We start from the raw sequence: 19,659 nt of genomic DNA on the forward strand, positions 1-19,659 counted from the left end.
TTTTACAAGATGCAGATTCAGGCAGCTGCATGGCACTCCTTCCAGCTGCTTCTGAAGCAATAAAAAAGGAGCCGGGATTATAGCGAATGAATTTATAATTTAAATACTTTGTTTCAGTTGTAATTGCCGTTAATTACAGTTTTAAAGCTTAGTTGTGCAGAGAGGAACATTTCTTGTTTTAACATTACAGTCCATCCATGTACAACTTATCTTCTGGATGCAGAGTTAGGTGACTGCTGTTTCTGTCACGTTGTCTTGTATTTTATACTTTGACACTTTGTATTCAAAGATTCAAAGTCATAGAATTACATCACCAATCCTGCTGTTTCTGCTGCTCAGTTTTCAGTTTTTTCATCCACTTGGCGCCAACACACAGGCAGCTGCTGTCTAAGGGCTTTTCTACTGGTTGACCTTTGCCCTTACAGTCAGCCTACTTTGTCTGCAGTTAGCTATGATCCCACAAGATCTTCTCTTTCATGTCTAAGGGTGCAAAAGGTCACCATGAAGCAGAATGGCCATCACTCTTTATCTGTCCATATGAGACACTGCCTGTGCGGTCTGACCGCTCTTGAAACTAAACGGCACCCGCCTCTCCTCCTGTGTATAGTACAGTCCCTGTTACAGAGCAATGTAGGTCACTCACTGTTCTGCATAGAGGTCCTTGGGGAAGTAGGAGCTGAAACACAATACCCACTTGCAATTTTTTGGCTTTTAGAGGTCTGCCTAAATGGAGGTTGGCTTACCGTCTTTGCGATGAAAAGAGATTTGGTTTCTGTCACTGGAGGGGCTTACTGTCGGAGGTAAATTTGCTCAAACAGAGGCTAAATGAGGATACCTGAAAAAATGTAGTACTTAACCTATTTTGGAAGCATTATCTGACAAAGCTGCAGGCAAAAACAAGAAAATTGCTTTGCAAAATTGGATTGCTTTGCAAAACTATCAATACCCTTTGATCCTTTTCATATTTTGTCAACTCAGCACAACGTAGCATAAAATTGCGTAGTGGAAGCAAAAGAAAGTTATTTATTTTTTCACAAACACAAAACTGCTGACATGATTTGAATTTAGTAATGCTCTGTACATCAACACAAGTACTTTAAAACAAATTCTAAAATCAACTGGAAGCCAGTGTAGTGAATATAGACCAGGAGTGATATGACAGAATTCACTGGATTTGGTGAGAAGTCTGGCTGTTGCGTTCTCCCATATGAGATGTCCCATAATTATTAAGCAGAGTCCTATTGTGCGGACTTTAATTTTAAATCCAGCTGCTCTGTGAAAGTCTGAGAGATTTGCTAGAAAAGCATTATGAGCAAACAGCAGCATGAAAAACAAGAAATGCAACATGCAAGCTTAGAGTGGGGTTAGGATGGAAAACAGCATCAGTCTCACAGGGCATTGTTCATACGTCATTCATCTTATATTTGAAAGAATACAAAAGGAAACTTGCAGTGAGATTTATGGGAAAAATTTGATGAATAAATATGAAAACAAAAAGCAGGCTAAAGTTAAACTTCTCAACCCTTTCACATAGTCGTTACGGTTAGGTCTATTTTCTGCTTAATCTGTAGTGTTACTGAGGTCATGGTGTAACCTTTTTATATTGTGTTTTTGATGACAAAACTATTATTAATAAAAAGATGAGGCAGATATAGACAAAAGTGAAATCTTAGTTGTAGGTTTTATCATCCATTTAAAGTCAAATATGTATAACAGACAACAATGTTTGTGTAGGTCAGGACATTTTTTTGGTATGTTCCTTTTCTTTTTCATTTGGCTTCACAGACTTGGGTGGAGAAAACTCATAAGTCATCAGTGACTGTAATCTAAAGATGCATTTGTAGGGTTTTAACAGAGAAATACATGCATACCTTGCATGTTTCCTGTCAATCAGCAGTGACAGGTGAAGTTCAGTGTCAGGGAATTTACTGACTCACTTTCTGTAACAGCTCCTACCTGAGGTCTCTCCAACTCTGTTGTTATTGACAACCAGCTCCTATCATAAGCTACAGCAGGCAAGGATTACCTGTATGCAAAAACCGTATTGAGATCAAGTCTTGACTTACTGTCAATCTTTCAACAGACAACACAGAGGAAAATGGGGGAGGTACAGGTGAGCTGTCCCTTTCTGTGCTTAAACTATGCATTTTTACCTTTATGGGTCTGATTTTTTTTTAATCAAATTTCTGACACACAGAGGATTCAAAGCCCAAGATAAAGTAAGTCCTGAGTTCAGACTGTCTTGCATCAATCACTAACAGTGTCTTGAAAATTTATTTATACCCCTAAACCTTTCCACATTTGTTTGTACCGCAACACAAGTCTTTTCATTTATTTGTGGATTTGATGTGATGGGTAAGCACAAACGAACACATTTTACTTTGTACCGTGCAAAGTAAAATGTTACCTTGCTTTCATTTTTTATAACAAAATTAAAATCGAAAAGTGTGGTATCCATTTGTAGGGTCAAAATACAACCACTCAGCTGCAGGTTTACTGTTTTGATGTCTTCGCCAGCTTTGTGGATGGAGACACTGCAAGTTTGGTCATTTTAGCAGGTCAAATTCAGTCAAACTAGATGAATTTTCAAATCTGGCCACACTGATCTTAAAATTGTATTTTGCATGATGCTGCAATCTCTATGTCTCTGGTGTGTTGGAGATGACATGCTGAGTTAGCATTTAGCATCCATGTAAACAGTTCTATTATGGTCTTATTTAATGGGAACACCTTCTTGCACGTGTTTGCTTTGTCACCTACCACCTGTTGAATGTAGGTGATGTTACTGAAGCCTGACAGTGTTATATAATCTAATCCCGCTTCACACGTCTTCATTACTTTATAGTTTGCCTCCAGTTGGCTGTGTTCCTTGGTTTGAACTAAGGCTCTCTTACAAACCAGGCTGGTCTTCACAAAGCAGCTGTATTTATACTGAGATTAGGTAACACAATTTATTTAGTTATTTAGTAAGATGTTTGAGATTGTCAGCTGAGTGTGCAACTCAGTTTAAATTTATATTTCTAAGAAAATTGAAAAGCATCCATTTCCTTTCACTCCACATATACATAATACCTCGTACTGATCTATCACATAAAATCCCAATAAAATACATTGACATTCAAAGGGGTTAAATAGTTGTTCAAGGCATTATACAATATGGTTTCCAATGAGAAACATAAGAAGATTGAATGCATTTCCCCATTTCCCTTTCAGATCTACATTTGTGCCTGGCTTGGCTCCTCCTAAGATCCCAGATGGTGAAAAAGTGGACTTTGATGTAAGAGAGTATTTGATCAAATCCACACTTACTGACTGTCTTGGATGTGGAAAAGTTTGCCCCTAATATTTTATCCCTTGATTCCAGGACATCCATAGGAAGCGTATGGAAAAGGACCTGACTGAGCTGCACACGCTGATTGAAGCTCACTTTGAGAAGCGTAAGAAGGAAGAGGAAGAGCTGATTGTGCTCACAGATCGCATTGTATGTTTACCTCAACGTTCCTGGTGCAAATTAAAGTTCCCATGCTGTTTCTTAAAGTTTTCAATTTAAAGGATTTCTCCTGATGCTTAGGGTTTACCTCGTTGTCTTTTCCCAGGAGAAACGCAGGTCTGAGAGAGCTGAGCAGATGAAGATCAGAGCCGAGAGAGAGCGAGAACGACAGGCCAAACTAGCTGTGAGTGGAAACCGAAAACATACCCAGGCCTCAAAAGCTGTCAGCTGCTGATGCAGTTTAGCAAGTAACTATAGCTTATTTGAAATCCTTACAGGTGAAATGCAATTTGTAGATCAAATCTGTTTATTTCTAACAATAAGGAAGAGAAAGCCAGGAAAGAGGAAGAGGAAGCTAAGAAGAAGGCAGACGACGATGCAAGGAAGAAGATGATTTTGTCCAACCTGAGTTTCACCGGATACAAGGTAATGAATCTGCAAGCTGTACAGAAAACAATTTTCACTGACATCCAACATGATGTCTAGGTGGAATGATTTACCACTGATGATCTCTGGATTTCTAGCAAACACAGCCTGGAACTAAAAGACAAACAGAAAGAGAAAAGAAGAGGAAGATCCTAAATGATCGCCGTAAGGAGCTGAACATTGATCACTTGAAGGAGGACAAACTGAGGTTGGGAGTACCCATTGCCACACAAAGATGTAATTATTTTTTATCTTAAATTAAATTAACCTATTCAAAGATTTTCTTTTCTGTCTATAGAGAGAAAGCAAAGGAAATGTGGGACTTGATGCGGCAGCTTGAGGCAGAGAAATTTGACCTTCAATTTAAGTACATGAAGCAGAAGTATGAGGTAAAGCTGCTGACACTGTTGTTGTCATTGTTGGCTGTGCACAAACAAAGATTGTGTTTGGAACGGGAACATTCCAGCACGAAGAGCTACAAGAAAGTTTTTAAAGGACTCTTGCAGAAATGATGTACAATACAGCTAAACAGCTTTCTCTGTTGTTACAAATGGAATTAAGCAGATAAAGAAGCTTTGTTAGAATTTGCAGATACCATAGAGACATAGCTGACACTTTTCAACACGTTAAAAAAAAAAAAACATTTTTGAACAATAGTTCATTACAAAGGCATGCATGTACTGAAAGACTCTTCTAAGGCTTCTGCTTCTCAGGGCTGCAAGACATTGAAGGCTGCTTCATATATCTGGGTTTCTATGTATTCAGACTTACATAACATGATCAAAATGTCACAGTTCTCCTTCAGAGAGAATACTTGTTCAATTTGCTGAGCTGAATATCATCAATCACACTCTTAGAAAGTCATTTTCTGAGAAATGAAGCTGTTTATCAACATGATCTCATGTTTACTTCCAGCAAGCTTTCATCCAGTTTAGTGCTTATGGTGAAATAACTAAAGCTAATTTGCTGTGTCAAAAACTTTACATCATTAAAATACATTCATACATTCCGCTAATTCCAAACAAACATTTTCCTTTTGGGAGGCTCTTTACGGAATGGGTTCTTGCAGAAAATGCTATATTTAATTTGAAAGGTTTTGCATGTTTTTCAGATTCTTTGCCTTTCACAAGATGTTTTGCAGAGCATTTCAGACTGATAAATTCCACTTGTCATTCCTCTGGTGGGGGTTGTTTTCACCATTGAACAAAAACTCATTCTCCCCCTTTTTACTTCAAATTAGAAGATTTAAGGACATGGCAAGATGAAAAACACTCTTTTTTCACATGTCTGAAGTCTAAGTTTTTATGTTTATTCAAATTCATCCAATTGTGCATCTGATATCTGGACCTATTTATCCTTAAAAAAGGTCCTAAAGGGGACCAGGTGAATATGTTCAGCAGTTATTGAGCAAAAGGCTGGCTGGGTTTAGTCAGACAATAGCAAAAAACTATCTGACAAAGAGCAGATTTATGTTAGAAATTTAAATTAATTGACTATTTGTACTTCATTGTGCAGATTACAGTGCTCAGGAATCGGGTGAGCGATCATCAGAAAATGTAAGTCTTTTCTGTTGCTCTGTCTTTGTGGAAACAAAGTAGGGAAATGATGGCAAATTGGCTCATGAACACTGCAATAAGTACACACAATATTTTTATTGAGCAAGTCCAATTGCAGATTCAATGTCCTGAATCCTCCATCCCAGTTTCACGTGTTAAGGTTTTTATTTGTGCAAAAACTTAAAAAAAAAAACGTTCTTATCTTTTCTTCCCTTTTACATTAGTCACTTAAAATCCAAATATAATAGAATTAAGTCTGGGCTCGAGGGTTTGAAAACTTTTTAAAGTTACTGGAAGCAACATAGCTAGGCCTTAATCTTCCTGTTCACACTCCGCCAAACACATTGGCTATACAAAAACAGAGAAAGCAAACGTTTTTGACCAATCAGCAGCAGGATTTTTCCAAACCATGCATGTGAATTTAGACTCAGGGGATAAATGAGATGAAAATGGAAGCACAACAGCTGAGAGGACTTATTATCTCAGCTGTTTGGTGATATTATCTCTGCTTGTGTAGCTGAGAATTAAACAGTGGCTAGTATTACATGCTGTCATTGAAATCATGTGTACTACTCATGCAGGGCTACTTAAAGTCATAATTCAAACAGGTCAGTTGGGATTTATTTGTTAGAATATTTTGTCCTCCCAAGTTTTTTTGTTTTTTTTTTTTGTCTGCAGTTTGACTGATTAACTATTTACTAAATTAAGTTGAAAAACCATTTGTTGGAGAAATATTTATACATAAACTGAATACATTTAATTAAAAAAAATGCAGCCACATAATTAATAATAAAAAACTGTTATCCTAAAATTCAAAACATTTTGAACATACAGTAAAAAATAAAAGAATAGCATTTGTACAATGTAAAAGATCAAGTAAGGTAACAAGACAATCACTGGGATGATTGTTCAGTCATTCATTTCACAGAAGTCAGGGGAGTGAAACTCAGTAACTCCTGAAGTTAAATTCTCATCATGCAATGGTTTTGTGAAGTCACTCCTCTTCTGTCAATGTTGTCGCTTCAGTAGTGATCATGAACATTCCCCATAATAAATGTTTCTTCAGAAGTGATTCATTAGTTGCCACAGCTACGCACAGTGACAGTACTCTGTAAACAATGTGTGCACAGGAAATATTTCACATCTGAATGAACTGTGTTTAAATTTAGAATGGCCTTTGGTCACATCCCACTTGTTTGCAATTATATACAAACATATGTTTTGAGTCTATGTGTGTATATAGCACAAATATTTGGTATGGTTGCTGTGGCAACCAACGAGTCACATGAATTCACCTTTACTATGGTGTCTATTCATCAATACTGCAGCAACAACACTGACATGTAATGCTGAACAAACGACATTACACAAAAGGAGTCACTGCATAAAAAATGTTGCATGATGAGTATTTGACTTGTGCATTTAATGAGTTTCACTCCCCAGTGTTCCAGGAAATAAAACACAGAACACAGGCTGGGGTTATTCCTACATTAACCCCAGTCAAACCTTAAAGTTTTACTTAAAGCTTTTACCTTATTTGATCTTTTTCTTTAGACAAAGCAACACATTGTTTACTTGATTCACTGACTTTGGTAAAAATCTCAAAAGTCAGAGTAAAAAGATAGGTCATTTCAAGATTCTATATTTGGAGAAATGTTGTAGTTTGTGTCCCGTCTGCATTGTCAACTCTCTGCTGACTTTATCTTCATTCTCAGCTCAAAAGGCACCCGGAGCAAGCGAGGCCTGAGGAAGTAACACCTGCTGCAAAATCTGCCAACCTGCCAACCTCGGTTATTCTTACAGGAAGTCACATTGAACTGATAATTGCGTTTAAGATTCGAACAAGTCAGATCCAATTCAGATTTGTATAATGTGCTTACTTGGAAATAGTGAACTGAAAATGTTTAAACCAAGCAGCTGCTTAGTGACAAGTGATTACTGAAGTCTGTAAACAAATTTGTGGGATGAATAAAAGCACTGATATTAAACAAATAAATTACACGATTTGTTTTTTGTTTGTTTTTAACTTAACATAAGCTTTAAAAATTTACATTTCTGAAGTGGTTATTACAAGCATCAGGTTTTGACTTCTTGACTGGTTACAATCCAACTTTGTTTCTGTAATCTGGCACCACCAACCCAAGGCTTGATTTCGATTTTCCACAAATTATTTCATGCAGTCATATAAATCTTTCAGTTTTTGATTGGTGGAAACTGGGTCAGACTGTGGCAAAATGCAGTAAAAGAGAGTCTTTATTTATGTATTTGTTTTCCTGGAGGGAAAGCTAGGCAAATCACCAGGGTGAGGCAAGACTGGTTATCTGCCAGAGGCTTTTCAAACTCTGGTGCCAAAATTAAGATGCAATGACAGGGTGTGAAAAGGTTTGCAAAGATATTTATTCTGCAGAAACCATTACAAAACAATGGTAATCATTTCTCCCCTTTCTCATTCATGTTCATCTCCTTTGCCAAACATGCCATAAACATCTGCTAGTGATACTGCATCAACTCTGACAGCAAAATAGCAAATTTTTGAATTGCACATGTGGAAATACAGCTAAAACTGAAAAAAAAAGATTAATACAATATCATTTATAAAACACATGTTTTATACTGCTGCTTATTTTGCACAATCAATATAAATTTTACAGCATTGCTACATTACATTAATATGTTGCAGTGTTATGTAAAAAAAGAAAGCTGAATTTCTAAATACAATTTACCATAAAAGACGTGTAACTGACAAAACAATACAAGCAATTCTGTTGTAAGGAACTTTATTGCTGCCAAACCTCTCCTTCACCTTTTATTCCTACATTAAACACATATCTTGCAGCACATACACAGGGCAAAAATGCTTTATACAAAACTTATGGAACGTTTTTTTTTTTTTTTTTTCTCTAACGTTTGAAACGACAATGCTCTGTCTCATTGGCTCTGGGTCCTGATGTCGTCCAGACGCAGGTGAGTTTCTTCAGGGCATAAAAAGTCATCAGCTGATCTGTAAAGTTGTGCTAATCCACAACTTGGAGAGATTTTTGTGCTGCCGTGGTGGTGCCATTGACAAACATAGATTTGCTCAACCCCAGCTGCAGGGAAAATAAATCACACTAAAATCAGTTTTTTATCTCTCTCTCTCTTAGTAATTACTGTGTTAACAAAATAGACGCATTGGGAAACTTGCAAACATGCTAATAAAACATTCTTGACAATGTGCTTTGAAGTGAAAATGTAAAACTTTGGCACCAGAGTTGTACTTGTATAAAAATCAAGTCGAATGTGTGATTCATCAAACCTGACCTACTGGATTCCATAGCATTATCGGTAGCAGTATATTTTCTCGCTTAAACTTTCATGGGAACCGTGACTAATCCAGCAGCCTTTCCTCCTACTTCTCACAAATTCCCAAGTGAGGCGTGGACTTTTGTGTCTGATGGAAGTTACTCATAGGAAACATAGAGGACACACCCAAAGACATACACGTTTTGGCCTTCAGCTCACCTTTTTCAAAGAGCTCTGAAGTTCTTTATTAGACCACATTTTGATTAGAAGAACGGAAGCAGCTTTGCTAGATTTGGGGAAATAACTAAAAAAGGAAAAGAAAAGTAGAAACATATTAGTTGAATTTATGTGACAGACAAGACAAATCTATATCTATTTTTGGCACACGTGGGAAAATGTTCCATCTGTATTTATGTCAGCTTACAAGTTTTGGCTGATGCTGTTCAGGGATTTAATCAGTTTCCCGCTTAAATGTCTTTTGGTCCACTCAACGTTGTTCAGAACCAGGCTACTGGCAGCCTGACAGGCCAAAGCAAGAGTGTCATCGGACTCGTTGGCTCCAGCCGTATCTTTTGAGAGGACACTTAGTAGGTCTGGGATGGCTTTCTCAGCTGAAGTAACAAGTCCAATAAGACACAGTTAGCAGAGAACACAAGTAAACACTTGTGAGGTTGCACATGCATATTCAAGATATCAGATTTCAAGGCCACAAATATTTGCAGGATTTCACCAAGGAAACATGACATACACAACATGATTGTGTTGTGACCTGCCTCTTACCAACGACACTGCACAGATTTGGGTTCTTGATCAAATTTACCACCAAACCCATTGCGTTCTTCTGAATGTTGACTTTATCTGACTTTAAGGAGGGTCTGATATACTGCATGCCATTCAGTTTCTTCACAATGATCTGACTCATTACATAAGAGACCTGCAGAGACACAAAAGCATACTGGTTCATAAACCTAGGACATGTTAAAGTCAATCTGCAATATAACCATGATTTTATTCTGCAGTGTTAAACGTGTAAAAACATGTCATTAAATTAAAGTCTAAATGCTACTGGAAATTATATCAACGCCACATAAAACTGTTCAACGTCAAACAGAGAAATGTGATGACAGCTGAAGATTTTTTTGGCAGTGACATCGTTGGAGACTGGCTCCTGTCATGCCTACTTTTCTATAGAGTGACAGTATTGGTATAGCCTATGTACAATGTAGAGATACAGACTTAAAATTTCACAATGATATTTTGTGGCACTTATTGTTAAAATGACACATGTGCCCCAAAAGTGTTTAAAAAAAATCATCACGGCATTTTTGACATCTGTCGTGGCAAGAAAAGTAGGAACGTATTACACATATTTCTTTTTGTTCCGATTCAAAATACTTTTGAATTCAGAAACATTCTTCACATTCCCTATCGGTTGTTGTGAATTTGTCTATTTACCAATTTGATCCCCATTTAACAGCCGTACATTATCCTTTTGACGCTCTTACTTCTGTTTTACATCTGTAAACAAATCATTTCACACCCACATACTTAACTAATACGCATTAGTTTGTTTGTTTAGTAAGTTCATTGTTTCAATGGATTATGAAGACAAACAACCATAGAAATGCTCAAATTCAATGTATAAATAAACAAAATGTTATATTATTTTTGCCTTGATTAAAGAAAAATAATTATTACCAAACTCATCTAGGTGGACAATAATTGTTAAAGTCACATCTTTACTATAGACTATGAGACTATTACAGATATTTACTTCAAATGAACAGATTTTAAAACAGGTTAAAAAAAACATCCCCGTGGTACGTAAAACTGATACATGTCTGACATGAAAAAGTTCAAACTGCAAAACAAAAAAGCACAGAGGTGGAATCTCCAACACATTTTCTTATTTATAATAGAGACATTTTTGTACTTTTGTATTTTTTTAACATGGAAGCTACTTACAAAAGAATTCTCAGCACTAGACAAGGTTAGGATTTAAATTGCATATAGAGTGAATGTAACTTACAGCGCTTTCACGCATGGTGAGATTTAGCAGTATGCCCCAGCAGGCATCGTGCAGCGATTGGTGTTCGGTCAAGCTAAGCAGAGACAAGTAATCCTTCAGCGTTTTGGAGTGGATCAAAAGGCCTGCTCCATTAGGCTGCGGATCCTCGATGACTGCATAGTCAAAGGGACGCTACATGAAAAAAAAAAAAAAAAAAGGTTTTTAAAAAAGTCATTTTTTTGGGAAGCACTATGATGGAGATACAGCAACATGACACTAAACTCCATGTATTAAACTAAGCTGCATATTTTATCTTAATTTACTTCAGGTCCGTTCACTATGCCTAGACAAATTAACGGATAATTGTCGGTCTGGGTTAGGAGTCATCAAGGATCTACTGAGTGAAATTGTCTGACTCACATCAGTTTGTAGGGGTTTGCTTTGTGCACTGAAGCAGCCAACAGAGTTGGCGTTATTTTGACTGACGTTACTCATCATATTCTTCGCCAAAGAATTAATGTTGATGAACAGACTTGAAAATTCTTCTTCCAGGTGAAATGTCAGATTGTGCAGAATGCTCACACAGTGTTGTAAAGCCTATGGACATACACAAACACACACATCAGGAGACATGACACACACATGCACACGCAGAGACACAAACTTCACATAGAAGTTTTGACTGAGCTGTTTTTTTAAATTATGCTTCTTTAGCTTGAGAAATACAAATCTTTTTCTGTTTTTACCTCATCTTCTGTTTTATTGTTTTCCACACATTCTTTTAAGTAAGCGGCTAAGCCGTCGATAAAACCTCGATATTTCCTCATCGTCTGTCTGCTGGCCTCCTTTGGACTGCTGAGGTTTCTGATGAAATCAAAGCCCAAGATATGAGTACATGTCTGAGTAATTTGTTGTTATTTCATTTGCACAATGCAAACAACAAAAACAAAAAGTCAGCAAACAACAACCAATGAAGAAAAAGCTTAGAAGATCCCAAGTCTTAAAAGACAACCTACTCTTGACATAAAATAAAAATATCAAATACAATACAATACATACAGTATGTATAAAATCAATCCAAATCACATATCATTTGAAATTAAAATATAATCTAGAAAGCTTTTAAAAGGATGCATATCACTACAAGATCAAGGAGCTTGTGGCAGATTACTCTAAAGTGAACTTTGAAGTAATATTCTGCATAAGTTGAACGTTAACACATTTCAATAATGTGTTAAAAGGGGTTGAGAAAAATGAGCATTCAGAAGGGGCGCACAGAGGTATATGAATACTTTCCAAAGTACCAGTTTGTATATCAGTAGCTGTAAATCAGTGGTTTAGATGAATACAATCAACTGAGTGGACTTCAGCAAATAACTGGCTGGCTTATCTGTCCCTACACTCACGCACAAACGCAAGCCAGCGCACAGAGAAGATGGTACTTTCAGGGCAAATTGTTCAGACGATTTAACTCAATAATGACATGTGTCGCTGGCGTACCTATTTAGAACACCCACCAATCACAGGTTCATGTCAAAATATTTGAATATTGTGCAGAAGTGCAATATTTCTTGCCAGTCATCTCAGTCGTCATACATAGAGTGACATATTCAAAGCCTTTGTTTCTTGTAATTTTGTGTCTCAGAAAATGGGAATACTTTGGAAAACATAATTATTGGAAACTCATGGTGTCACTCCCTAATGAGCTAATGGACTCAACACACCTGCGAAGGCTTCATAAGCCTTTAAAGATCCTCTCAGACTGAGTCTGTAGGCTGCACAATCATGTGGGAGCTTCACAACGAGCAGAGTAACACTGAGTCAACACACATAAATCCTGGACATGCGCTATAAGAAACTTCTTTTTTTCTGAATCTATAATAATGATTGTACAAAATATAAATATTTTACAATTCGTGTATGAACACATTTTTCAAGTATGTGGGACAGAGCACAGGTAACAGAAATTACCAATAGAGATTGAATAAACTAGCATCCTCAGATTTGAACAAACGTGCTACTTTAACTACTTAATCCTCTGGTATTATGCCTGTTTTAAGAAACAGAGAGAGAACATCTGTAAGGGACTCAGCAATTTATGGGGCCATTTTCTTTCATAACTGGGATTATATGCCTGACATGACAATGACGAATAAAGAGACAGTGCCATCAAGCAGATGGATTTCAAATTCAGTCTGATGTAACGATGGAAGCATAAATATGTCAGCATAGACCTAAAAATATCCTATAGTTTTCAACAAGTTTGTGTCGTTGGAAAAATGTCAGCCATCTGCCACCGAGGGTTGAGAAACGTTTAACACCGTTTACGCTGATGTTTTGATAAAGCAGACTACGATTTTAGTTCTTGCGCAATGTCCCTGGATGTCAGTCAAGCGTTCAACACTGTAGTCATGCATATCTTTATGCAGTAGATAAGGTGGTTGTCATCATGTTGCTATAGATTTCTAACAGTGGTTTGTGTTGTTCAACATTTGTTACACGGTTAGAGGTGAAAAGCCGTCAGACTCGAGAATAAACTCAGCAGAGGCGTTAATACTACAGCACAGATTCTAGACATCGTAAAGATAAAAACAAAAAAGAAATAGTTAGGAAATAGTAAGGAAAAACAACAATAGGGAATTAGCAATGAACACAAGAGGATTTTTTCCCAGACACCTAAAACATTGGTGTTTACAGAGAGACTGACGGCTCCAGATGTGCGAAAAACACCTTAAGCAAAAGGCGCCTTATTCTTCAGTGTCGATATTCAATTTTACCTTTCCAACAAAAACATATAAATTAGAAAAAAGAAATGTCTTAATGAACAGAATCATTAAGATTCCATTCATCACATTCATCATGCAACTGTTGCCGTCACCATGGTGTTGTTTCTGGGTTTGTAGTTGCAGTTACCCAAACCCTCATTCACTTTAAACCTTTTAAGCATGTTCAGACACATCCTGTCATCCAATTTCTCCAGGTATTATTATTTTCAAAGAGAGAGAGGCCTTTTATTTGACTAGTTTCCTTGTTCAGTTCTAATTTGTATCAGCAGGTATTATGCTAAAACATAATAGATAAAAAACATACACATTTTAAAAACAATTGTTAAAAAGAATCCACTTTCATGAATACTTTTTGAATTTACTGAAAATAAAAAAAATCATGCTTTGATGAATAAATGGAGATAATCTTGTAATTCCTTCTCTTTTTGTTGACTTTTTGAAACGGTTACTTTCACAGTACAGCCTGAAGCACATTTCTCTCTTTCATGTTTTAGAGGACTAAATCGGCAGTTGTGATTGAAAAAAAAAAAAAGAAAATTGGTGCTAGCTTAATTTCTGTAGCTCAAATCTTCAATCTAAACAAATTAGCCTGATTTGGGGGAAAAAGTGATGCACAAAACCAAGTTCCACTAACTGCTTTGAACAAGTTTAAATGTTAGCATCGTGGTGGGAATCCACAAAAAAATGTAAAAAGATAATCTGAGGATTGTCTAAAATGCAGAAGAGTCGCATCAAGCACAAAGCTGGACTATGTATCTCACCGAAGGCATCCTGTGGCGTAGCAGAAGGCATCAGCACTGACAGTATCTCTAGAGCCTTTTGTGTAAGGCAGAATCACACGATCCATTAGAACAGGCAGAGCATTCTTCATCAGGTCTGACTTCAGGTTGTCTGCAGAAGACAAATTCCACAAAAGACCTAGAGAAAAACGAAAAGTCAAAATGTAAGCCAAGTCCATTCAAATATAGGAATAACTGCTGAATTTATCATTTTCAGCATGAAGCAGAATGGGTTGAGCAGGATAATTGAAGCATCAGCCTCTTTTCACAGAACACCAGAACTCAACAGTATTGTGTAACACCAAAACAAGCCGCTCTCTGTCTGACTTGTTCATTTGGCCTTTTGGTGTGCATGTACTCGTACATATACAGGTTTACATTTCTGATCGCTACTGTGTACCTGTCAGCTGTTTATCCAGTTCTGCAGATTCTGAGTCTCTGAGCTGAGCTACCACCTGGGGTATGCCGTCGCAGCGTTGGATCTCTTCTTTGTTTTTGTTGTTCTGAAAGGTCAGATTTCGCAGGGCGGCACAGGCCGTGCTTTGGACCTGTGAGTTGGGGCTTTGTAGCAGATGCACGAGGGACGGGATACCACTCAAAGTATAAACCTGCAAGGCAATAAGATTTAATTGATTAACAAAGACACAGAAATAATTGGTTTTAATCATTAAACAATGCTTATGTTTGAAATAAAGTGTTGACAAGGGTAAATTGTACTTTTAATAAAAAATAAAAAAAAACTTTGATTCTGTTCATTTTCCCTTGAGGATTCCATCAGTTTTTTTCACTTTTCTCTCCCTGAGTCAGGACTCAGTATATCTTGTGCTGGATTCAAATTACCCAACAAAGCACAGGGGATTTTCAGGAACGCTCACATTCATTTTCATTCTCATGAGTCTAACATTTTGCATTTTGTTCCCTCTCTTCGACTTGAAGTAATAATTTTGTCTACTTCAAATTCTACTCCTTTCTCATTAAACGATGAGTAGATTGGTTTGTCTCCTACCTAAAAATGTATTTCGCTCCAGTTGCATTTCTGTAGATTCAAATTCTGAAGCTAGTTTCATGGTTTTGTTACCGCAGTGCCTTTAAATGGATCAGATTTAAAATTACAACAGATAAAAGCTAATAATGTCCTGGTAAATAATCAAATGCAGGTTGAAAATGAAATAAAAGCAAATTATAATAAAGGAGCACATAACTAAGGGTAGATGGTTTGTAGGTCTATTAGCGCACACAGTTTAAAATAATATCACATATTAAATCCTGTTTAGGATTAAAGGAAGTTTGTTCCAATCCCCAGCAGGTCACCAATCTGAAAACAGGGCCAACGTAGAGCTAAGCTTCAATTCAAACACACAAACTCACATCTAAGTGTAAAAAAAGATTCTCCAAAATAACTTTCAAAAGAATGGAACATCTACATGGGGGCAAATTACAAACTGCCAACTGAGATTTGCACCCAGGTTTGACATCCTTCTTCTACAGTTCTACTACTTTTGATCAATTTATGCTGAGCACATTGTATCAAATTTGATTTAGCAGGATGATTTAAGAAATACAAACAGAACAGAAAGAGTGTTACAATCAGAATAAGTTAAGGTACCTCTTCTTTTGCTTTGTCGTTACTGAAAGTGTTGTGCTGAATGTAGGAAGCGCCACAGTTTTGGAGATTCTCATCTTTGCTGGAAAGAAACAGCACAGCTTCCTTCATAGTGATGTTAGAAATCACACTGTTTCCATTTACTCTGAAAAAGAAAAAAATGAATTTCAGTGTATCTCATAAACAACCTCTAAACACAATTTGGTAAGTTGATCCAGTTTGTTAATATCAGAAATTAGGAGACGATGTGAGTTTTTGGGTGATTTTCGGACTCACTCTGAGTTTATTTGAGTCTTGGATGAAGAATCGGTGACGGTGTATTGCGACCGCGTCTTGTTCATTTCAGGTTGACTGACTCTGTACTGGCTGATCTTGTGCATAGGACCCGATCCATTTAAAGGATACATAGGGTGGGTTTGGGAGACGGTCCTCTTCATATAGTGATTGCTGATGCTGTGGTTTTTCATGTAGGTGTTCCTGTTGCCCCGCTGTTCTACGGTTGGTTGTGTCTGCATTAGGACAGACGGCCGTGGGACGCTGTTCAAGACCAGCCCGGGCTCGCTGCGACTGGTGTTAGCAAGACCCAGACGGGCTACACCGCCAACAGCGCCGTGCCTGCTCTCATAGTGATTCATAGTCTGCTTCCTCACGTTGGCTCTTTTCATGTTACTGATCATGTGTTGGTTATTCATATTTCTGTTTGTGGTAAACTGGAGAAATGAAGAGAGAGACAAAATAGGATTAGCAAGAGATGCATAATGTCTTAAAGGACAGCAGTGAAGCAGTGAGACAATAAATCAAACTGTGACAGATTGTTGACTTGTGAGACCCAGTGGTGCATGCCTTCCACTCTGTGTAAAATGAGAGCTTTAAAAATGTTTCATTTCTGTCAAAGAAAATAAAAATGTTGTGGAGTATCTAAGACAGGTTTTTCTAATTTATAGGGAGGAGCAGTACAGTTTCTTGCACTGCTCCTCCCTTTTCCTGGAGAAAAATCTCCAGAAAATCTCTAAAAACCTAACGTTTTGCACTTGCTATGAAATGAAATAAAATCTGGTGTCAAAGTTCAACAATATCCTACTTATGGTTGGAAAAGTCCAAAAACCTAATTTTAAATAATTTCAAAAAGAAAATTATATTTAAAAAGAGAAAAAAAAAATAACATAAGCATCTCTGGAGTACCAAAGTTTGGACTGAAGCAAAGATTCAACAAGGAGGAAACTAAACCCACACAGAGAGAAAAAAAACAACTTTCTTTTTGGAAGATAAACTCATTAAAATTCTCCGATCTACTAGAACTATCACTGAGAAGAAAAAAAACACTCGAATGGGAAAATGTCAGCAATAAAGAAGGAAAGAAAAACTTACAACTTTTGAGGAGCCATTGCTCAAAAATACGCTTCCATTAGATGATTTCAACTGAGATGATTTTGGGCCATCTAGAAACACAGAGTCGTACTCGGGGCCTGGGCAGAGAAGTGAAAGGTTACTAGCTACTTTCCAGCGCTCTGAACACACACCTCTTTTGCAGCCAGTGATTTAAATCCTTTGCCTGTGGGAAAACAATAAACTGCTTTGAATCTGTGACGGCACGTCTGATCTTCGGTCTATCCCTTGAAGTATGAATTGCTATGGAAATGTAGAACCAGTAACGATTGGTGACGAAAGCAAAAAAAAAAAAAAAAAAAAATCACTGAAGTTTGAAGTTATAGCCAAAAAAAATTATTGGACTCTTATTTTCTTTAGAACAAGCAGGTAACAATAAAACTGACATTTTAATGACAACCACAAACCGCTGTTAATAATGTTTACAAGAAATTGGAAGCTGCAGTTTTCAAGAGGCTGCAGCTGTAAAATGGCATTTGCAGCAAAAAAAAAAATAAATAAATTAAAAAAAAAAAAAAAAAGGTTATTGGTTATTGAATGAGCAAACTGTTCTATATTTCTTTTTATAACCAAGACATATCAGAAATATTTTGTCAGTTTTGGCATGGATGTGATTCACATGAGATTATGACAGTAAGTTGAACATTAACTGACTGTATCCAATCAAAAAAAAAACCGCGTCACCATTGAATAAGTCTCCATTCTGGGAATGTTTGGGTTTTTTGAAACCAATAATTTATTAATATACATGTAAATGATTTGTTCTCTTCTTTGGGTGTTAGAATTAAACTTTCTTAAAATACCTTTTAAACAGCAAACTCAAAAGTTTTTATACTAAAACTAGTTCCTGGTAAATCATTGCAGATGTTTTAAGCTGAAGGTAAGCTGCAATCTATCGTATTCTTATCTTTTCTAACTAGAAGGACAGTAAAGCCTGTGAGCACTTCATATAACCAGCAACGTTTATGAGGGTGTAATAAATTAAACGGATAATTTATCGACCTCTCTCTTTTTTCTGCACCATAAAATGCCTTAAGATGTGAAACTTTAACACGTTTTTACTTTAAAACTTCTCCAGCTTAAATTCAAATCTGCCATATCCTGCTGAACTGTGTGTACAGTAAAACAAAGGCCCGTCTTACTTGATGGGGAAAGACAAGAAGATTCGCTCCTGCCGCTGCTGGAGTGCCTCGATTTCGTCCTCCTGAGAGATTGCACTTGCGCCCTGACGCGCTGCTCCCGGGAATGATACTCATTCGCCGACGGCAGAGCCAGCGACGTGTCGTCCGCGCCCCTGATGGAAATCGCCGATTTCAGAGGATCCGCACTCGACATTTTTGCTCAGCCTTTGGAAGAACGAACAAAACATCCGAAGGATCCGGCAGCCGAAGGAAAGTCGGCGTCGGCAGAGTGTGAACAGCTCACCTTCCTCTGCGCTGCCCTGCCCTGAGCGATGAGACCGCGCCCACATGAAACCACAATAGACCTGCAAGACTGGACTTTTACTTGCAGGATAGATGAGCTGCACATAGCAGCCAACTCCCTTTCTTTCCCACAACGTGAGCAGTAATTGGGGGAAGTTGAGGCAGTAAATATTTACGTAGGTATGTGGCTTTACTTATTCTGGGTAGTTATTCTTCTGACCTAATTACAGATGAGGTAGAGACAGTGAAACTGACATCTATCTTTGATGTGGGGAATAAAACCTTTGTATTAGTGATTAAACTAACTTTATTTGATCCGGTTATCAACAGGTGCAGGCCAAAAGGAAGAATATTATCGAGCAGCTATTTCGATAATTTCATTCAAAAAGTAAACATCGTGACAAATATCGTAATTCACACATCGTGAATTACACAGAAAATATATTTCAATATTTTATTTCTATTCATTTGAATGGTAATTACACTGAATCATAATTCAACTTATCTCGAAATTTGCAAATTATGAAACTAACACATTATTTTATAAAAATATTATGTTATGATTCTATTAGGACCAATTCATGTGTCAGCAGTTAGTTAGGTAATTTATAAGGTAAGTCACAAAATATTTGTTGTTGAAGCTGGCTCTTAACTTAATGCTGTTAATATAAAGTTCAGTGGAAGGAAAAAATGTAACTGAAAATGTCCAAAAACAAGAGGGATAACCATGGCATTCGAGAGACTTTCTTAACACTGCAGGTGGAGTCACTTAAAGAAAAAATTCATTTAATTTCCAAGTCAAGATCTTGAGAAAAAGTACAGAGGCACACAGAATACAAGTAGTTTAAGCTCCACTGTGAAGGTTTCACAGTCAGAAATGACTTGGAGAAGCCAAATCCTCTGTTATAGAGGTTGTACA

The 19,659-nt window shown here is 37.1% G+C and overlaps 2 protein-coding genes across 2 annotated transcripts; one reads left to right on the top strand and one right to left on the bottom strand.

Annotated features, from left to right (window-relative positions):
• The first annotated feature begins 2,088 nt into the window (after positions 1-2,088).
• Positions 2,089-7,473, top strand: tnnt2b (troponin T type 2b (cardiac)). Its single transcript, XM_014992403.2, has 10 exons — positions 2,089-2,113; positions 2,198-2,219; positions 3,214-3,277; positions 3,365-3,481; positions 3,597-3,674; positions 3,815-3,916; positions 4,015-4,124; positions 4,215-4,305; positions 5,432-5,472; positions 7,188-7,473. The coding sequence occupies exons 4-10, from the start codon at positions 3,383-3,385 to the stop codon at positions 7,225-7,227; spliced, it is 561 nt and encodes a 186-aa protein (XP_014847889.2). The 5' UTR covers positions 2,089-2,113; positions 2,198-2,219; positions 3,214-3,277; positions 3,365-3,382; the 3' UTR covers positions 7,228-7,473.
• A 374-nt stretch (positions 7,474-7,847) lies between these two features.
• Positions 7,848-18,757, bottom strand: LOC106921005 (plakophilin-1-like). Its single transcript, XM_014992402.2, has 13 exons — positions 18,459-18,757; positions 17,299-17,396; positions 16,207-16,640; positions 15,934-16,075; positions 14,728-14,935; positions 14,310-14,466; positions 11,509-11,626; positions 11,183-11,359; positions 10,784-10,954; positions 9,535-9,688; positions 9,179-9,365; positions 8,974-9,058; positions 7,848-8,561 (listed from the first exon to the last, which is right to left on the bottom strand). The coding sequence occupies exons 1-13, from the start codon at positions 18,649-18,651 to the stop codon at positions 8,487-8,489; spliced, it is 2,199 nt and encodes a 732-aa protein (XP_014847888.2). The 5' UTR covers positions 18,652-18,757; the 3' UTR covers positions 7,848-8,486.
• Between the last annotated feature and the right edge of the window lie 902 nt (positions 18,758-19,659).

This window comes from Poecilia mexicana, unplaced genomic scaffold, assembly GCF_051168715.1.
Source record: "Poecilia mexicana isolate PSO_F unplaced genomic scaffold, ASM5116871v1 scaffold_5, whole genome shotgun sequence".
NCBI lineage: Eukaryota > Metazoa > Chordata > Actinopteri > Cyprinodontiformes > Poeciliidae > Poecilia > Poecilia mexicana.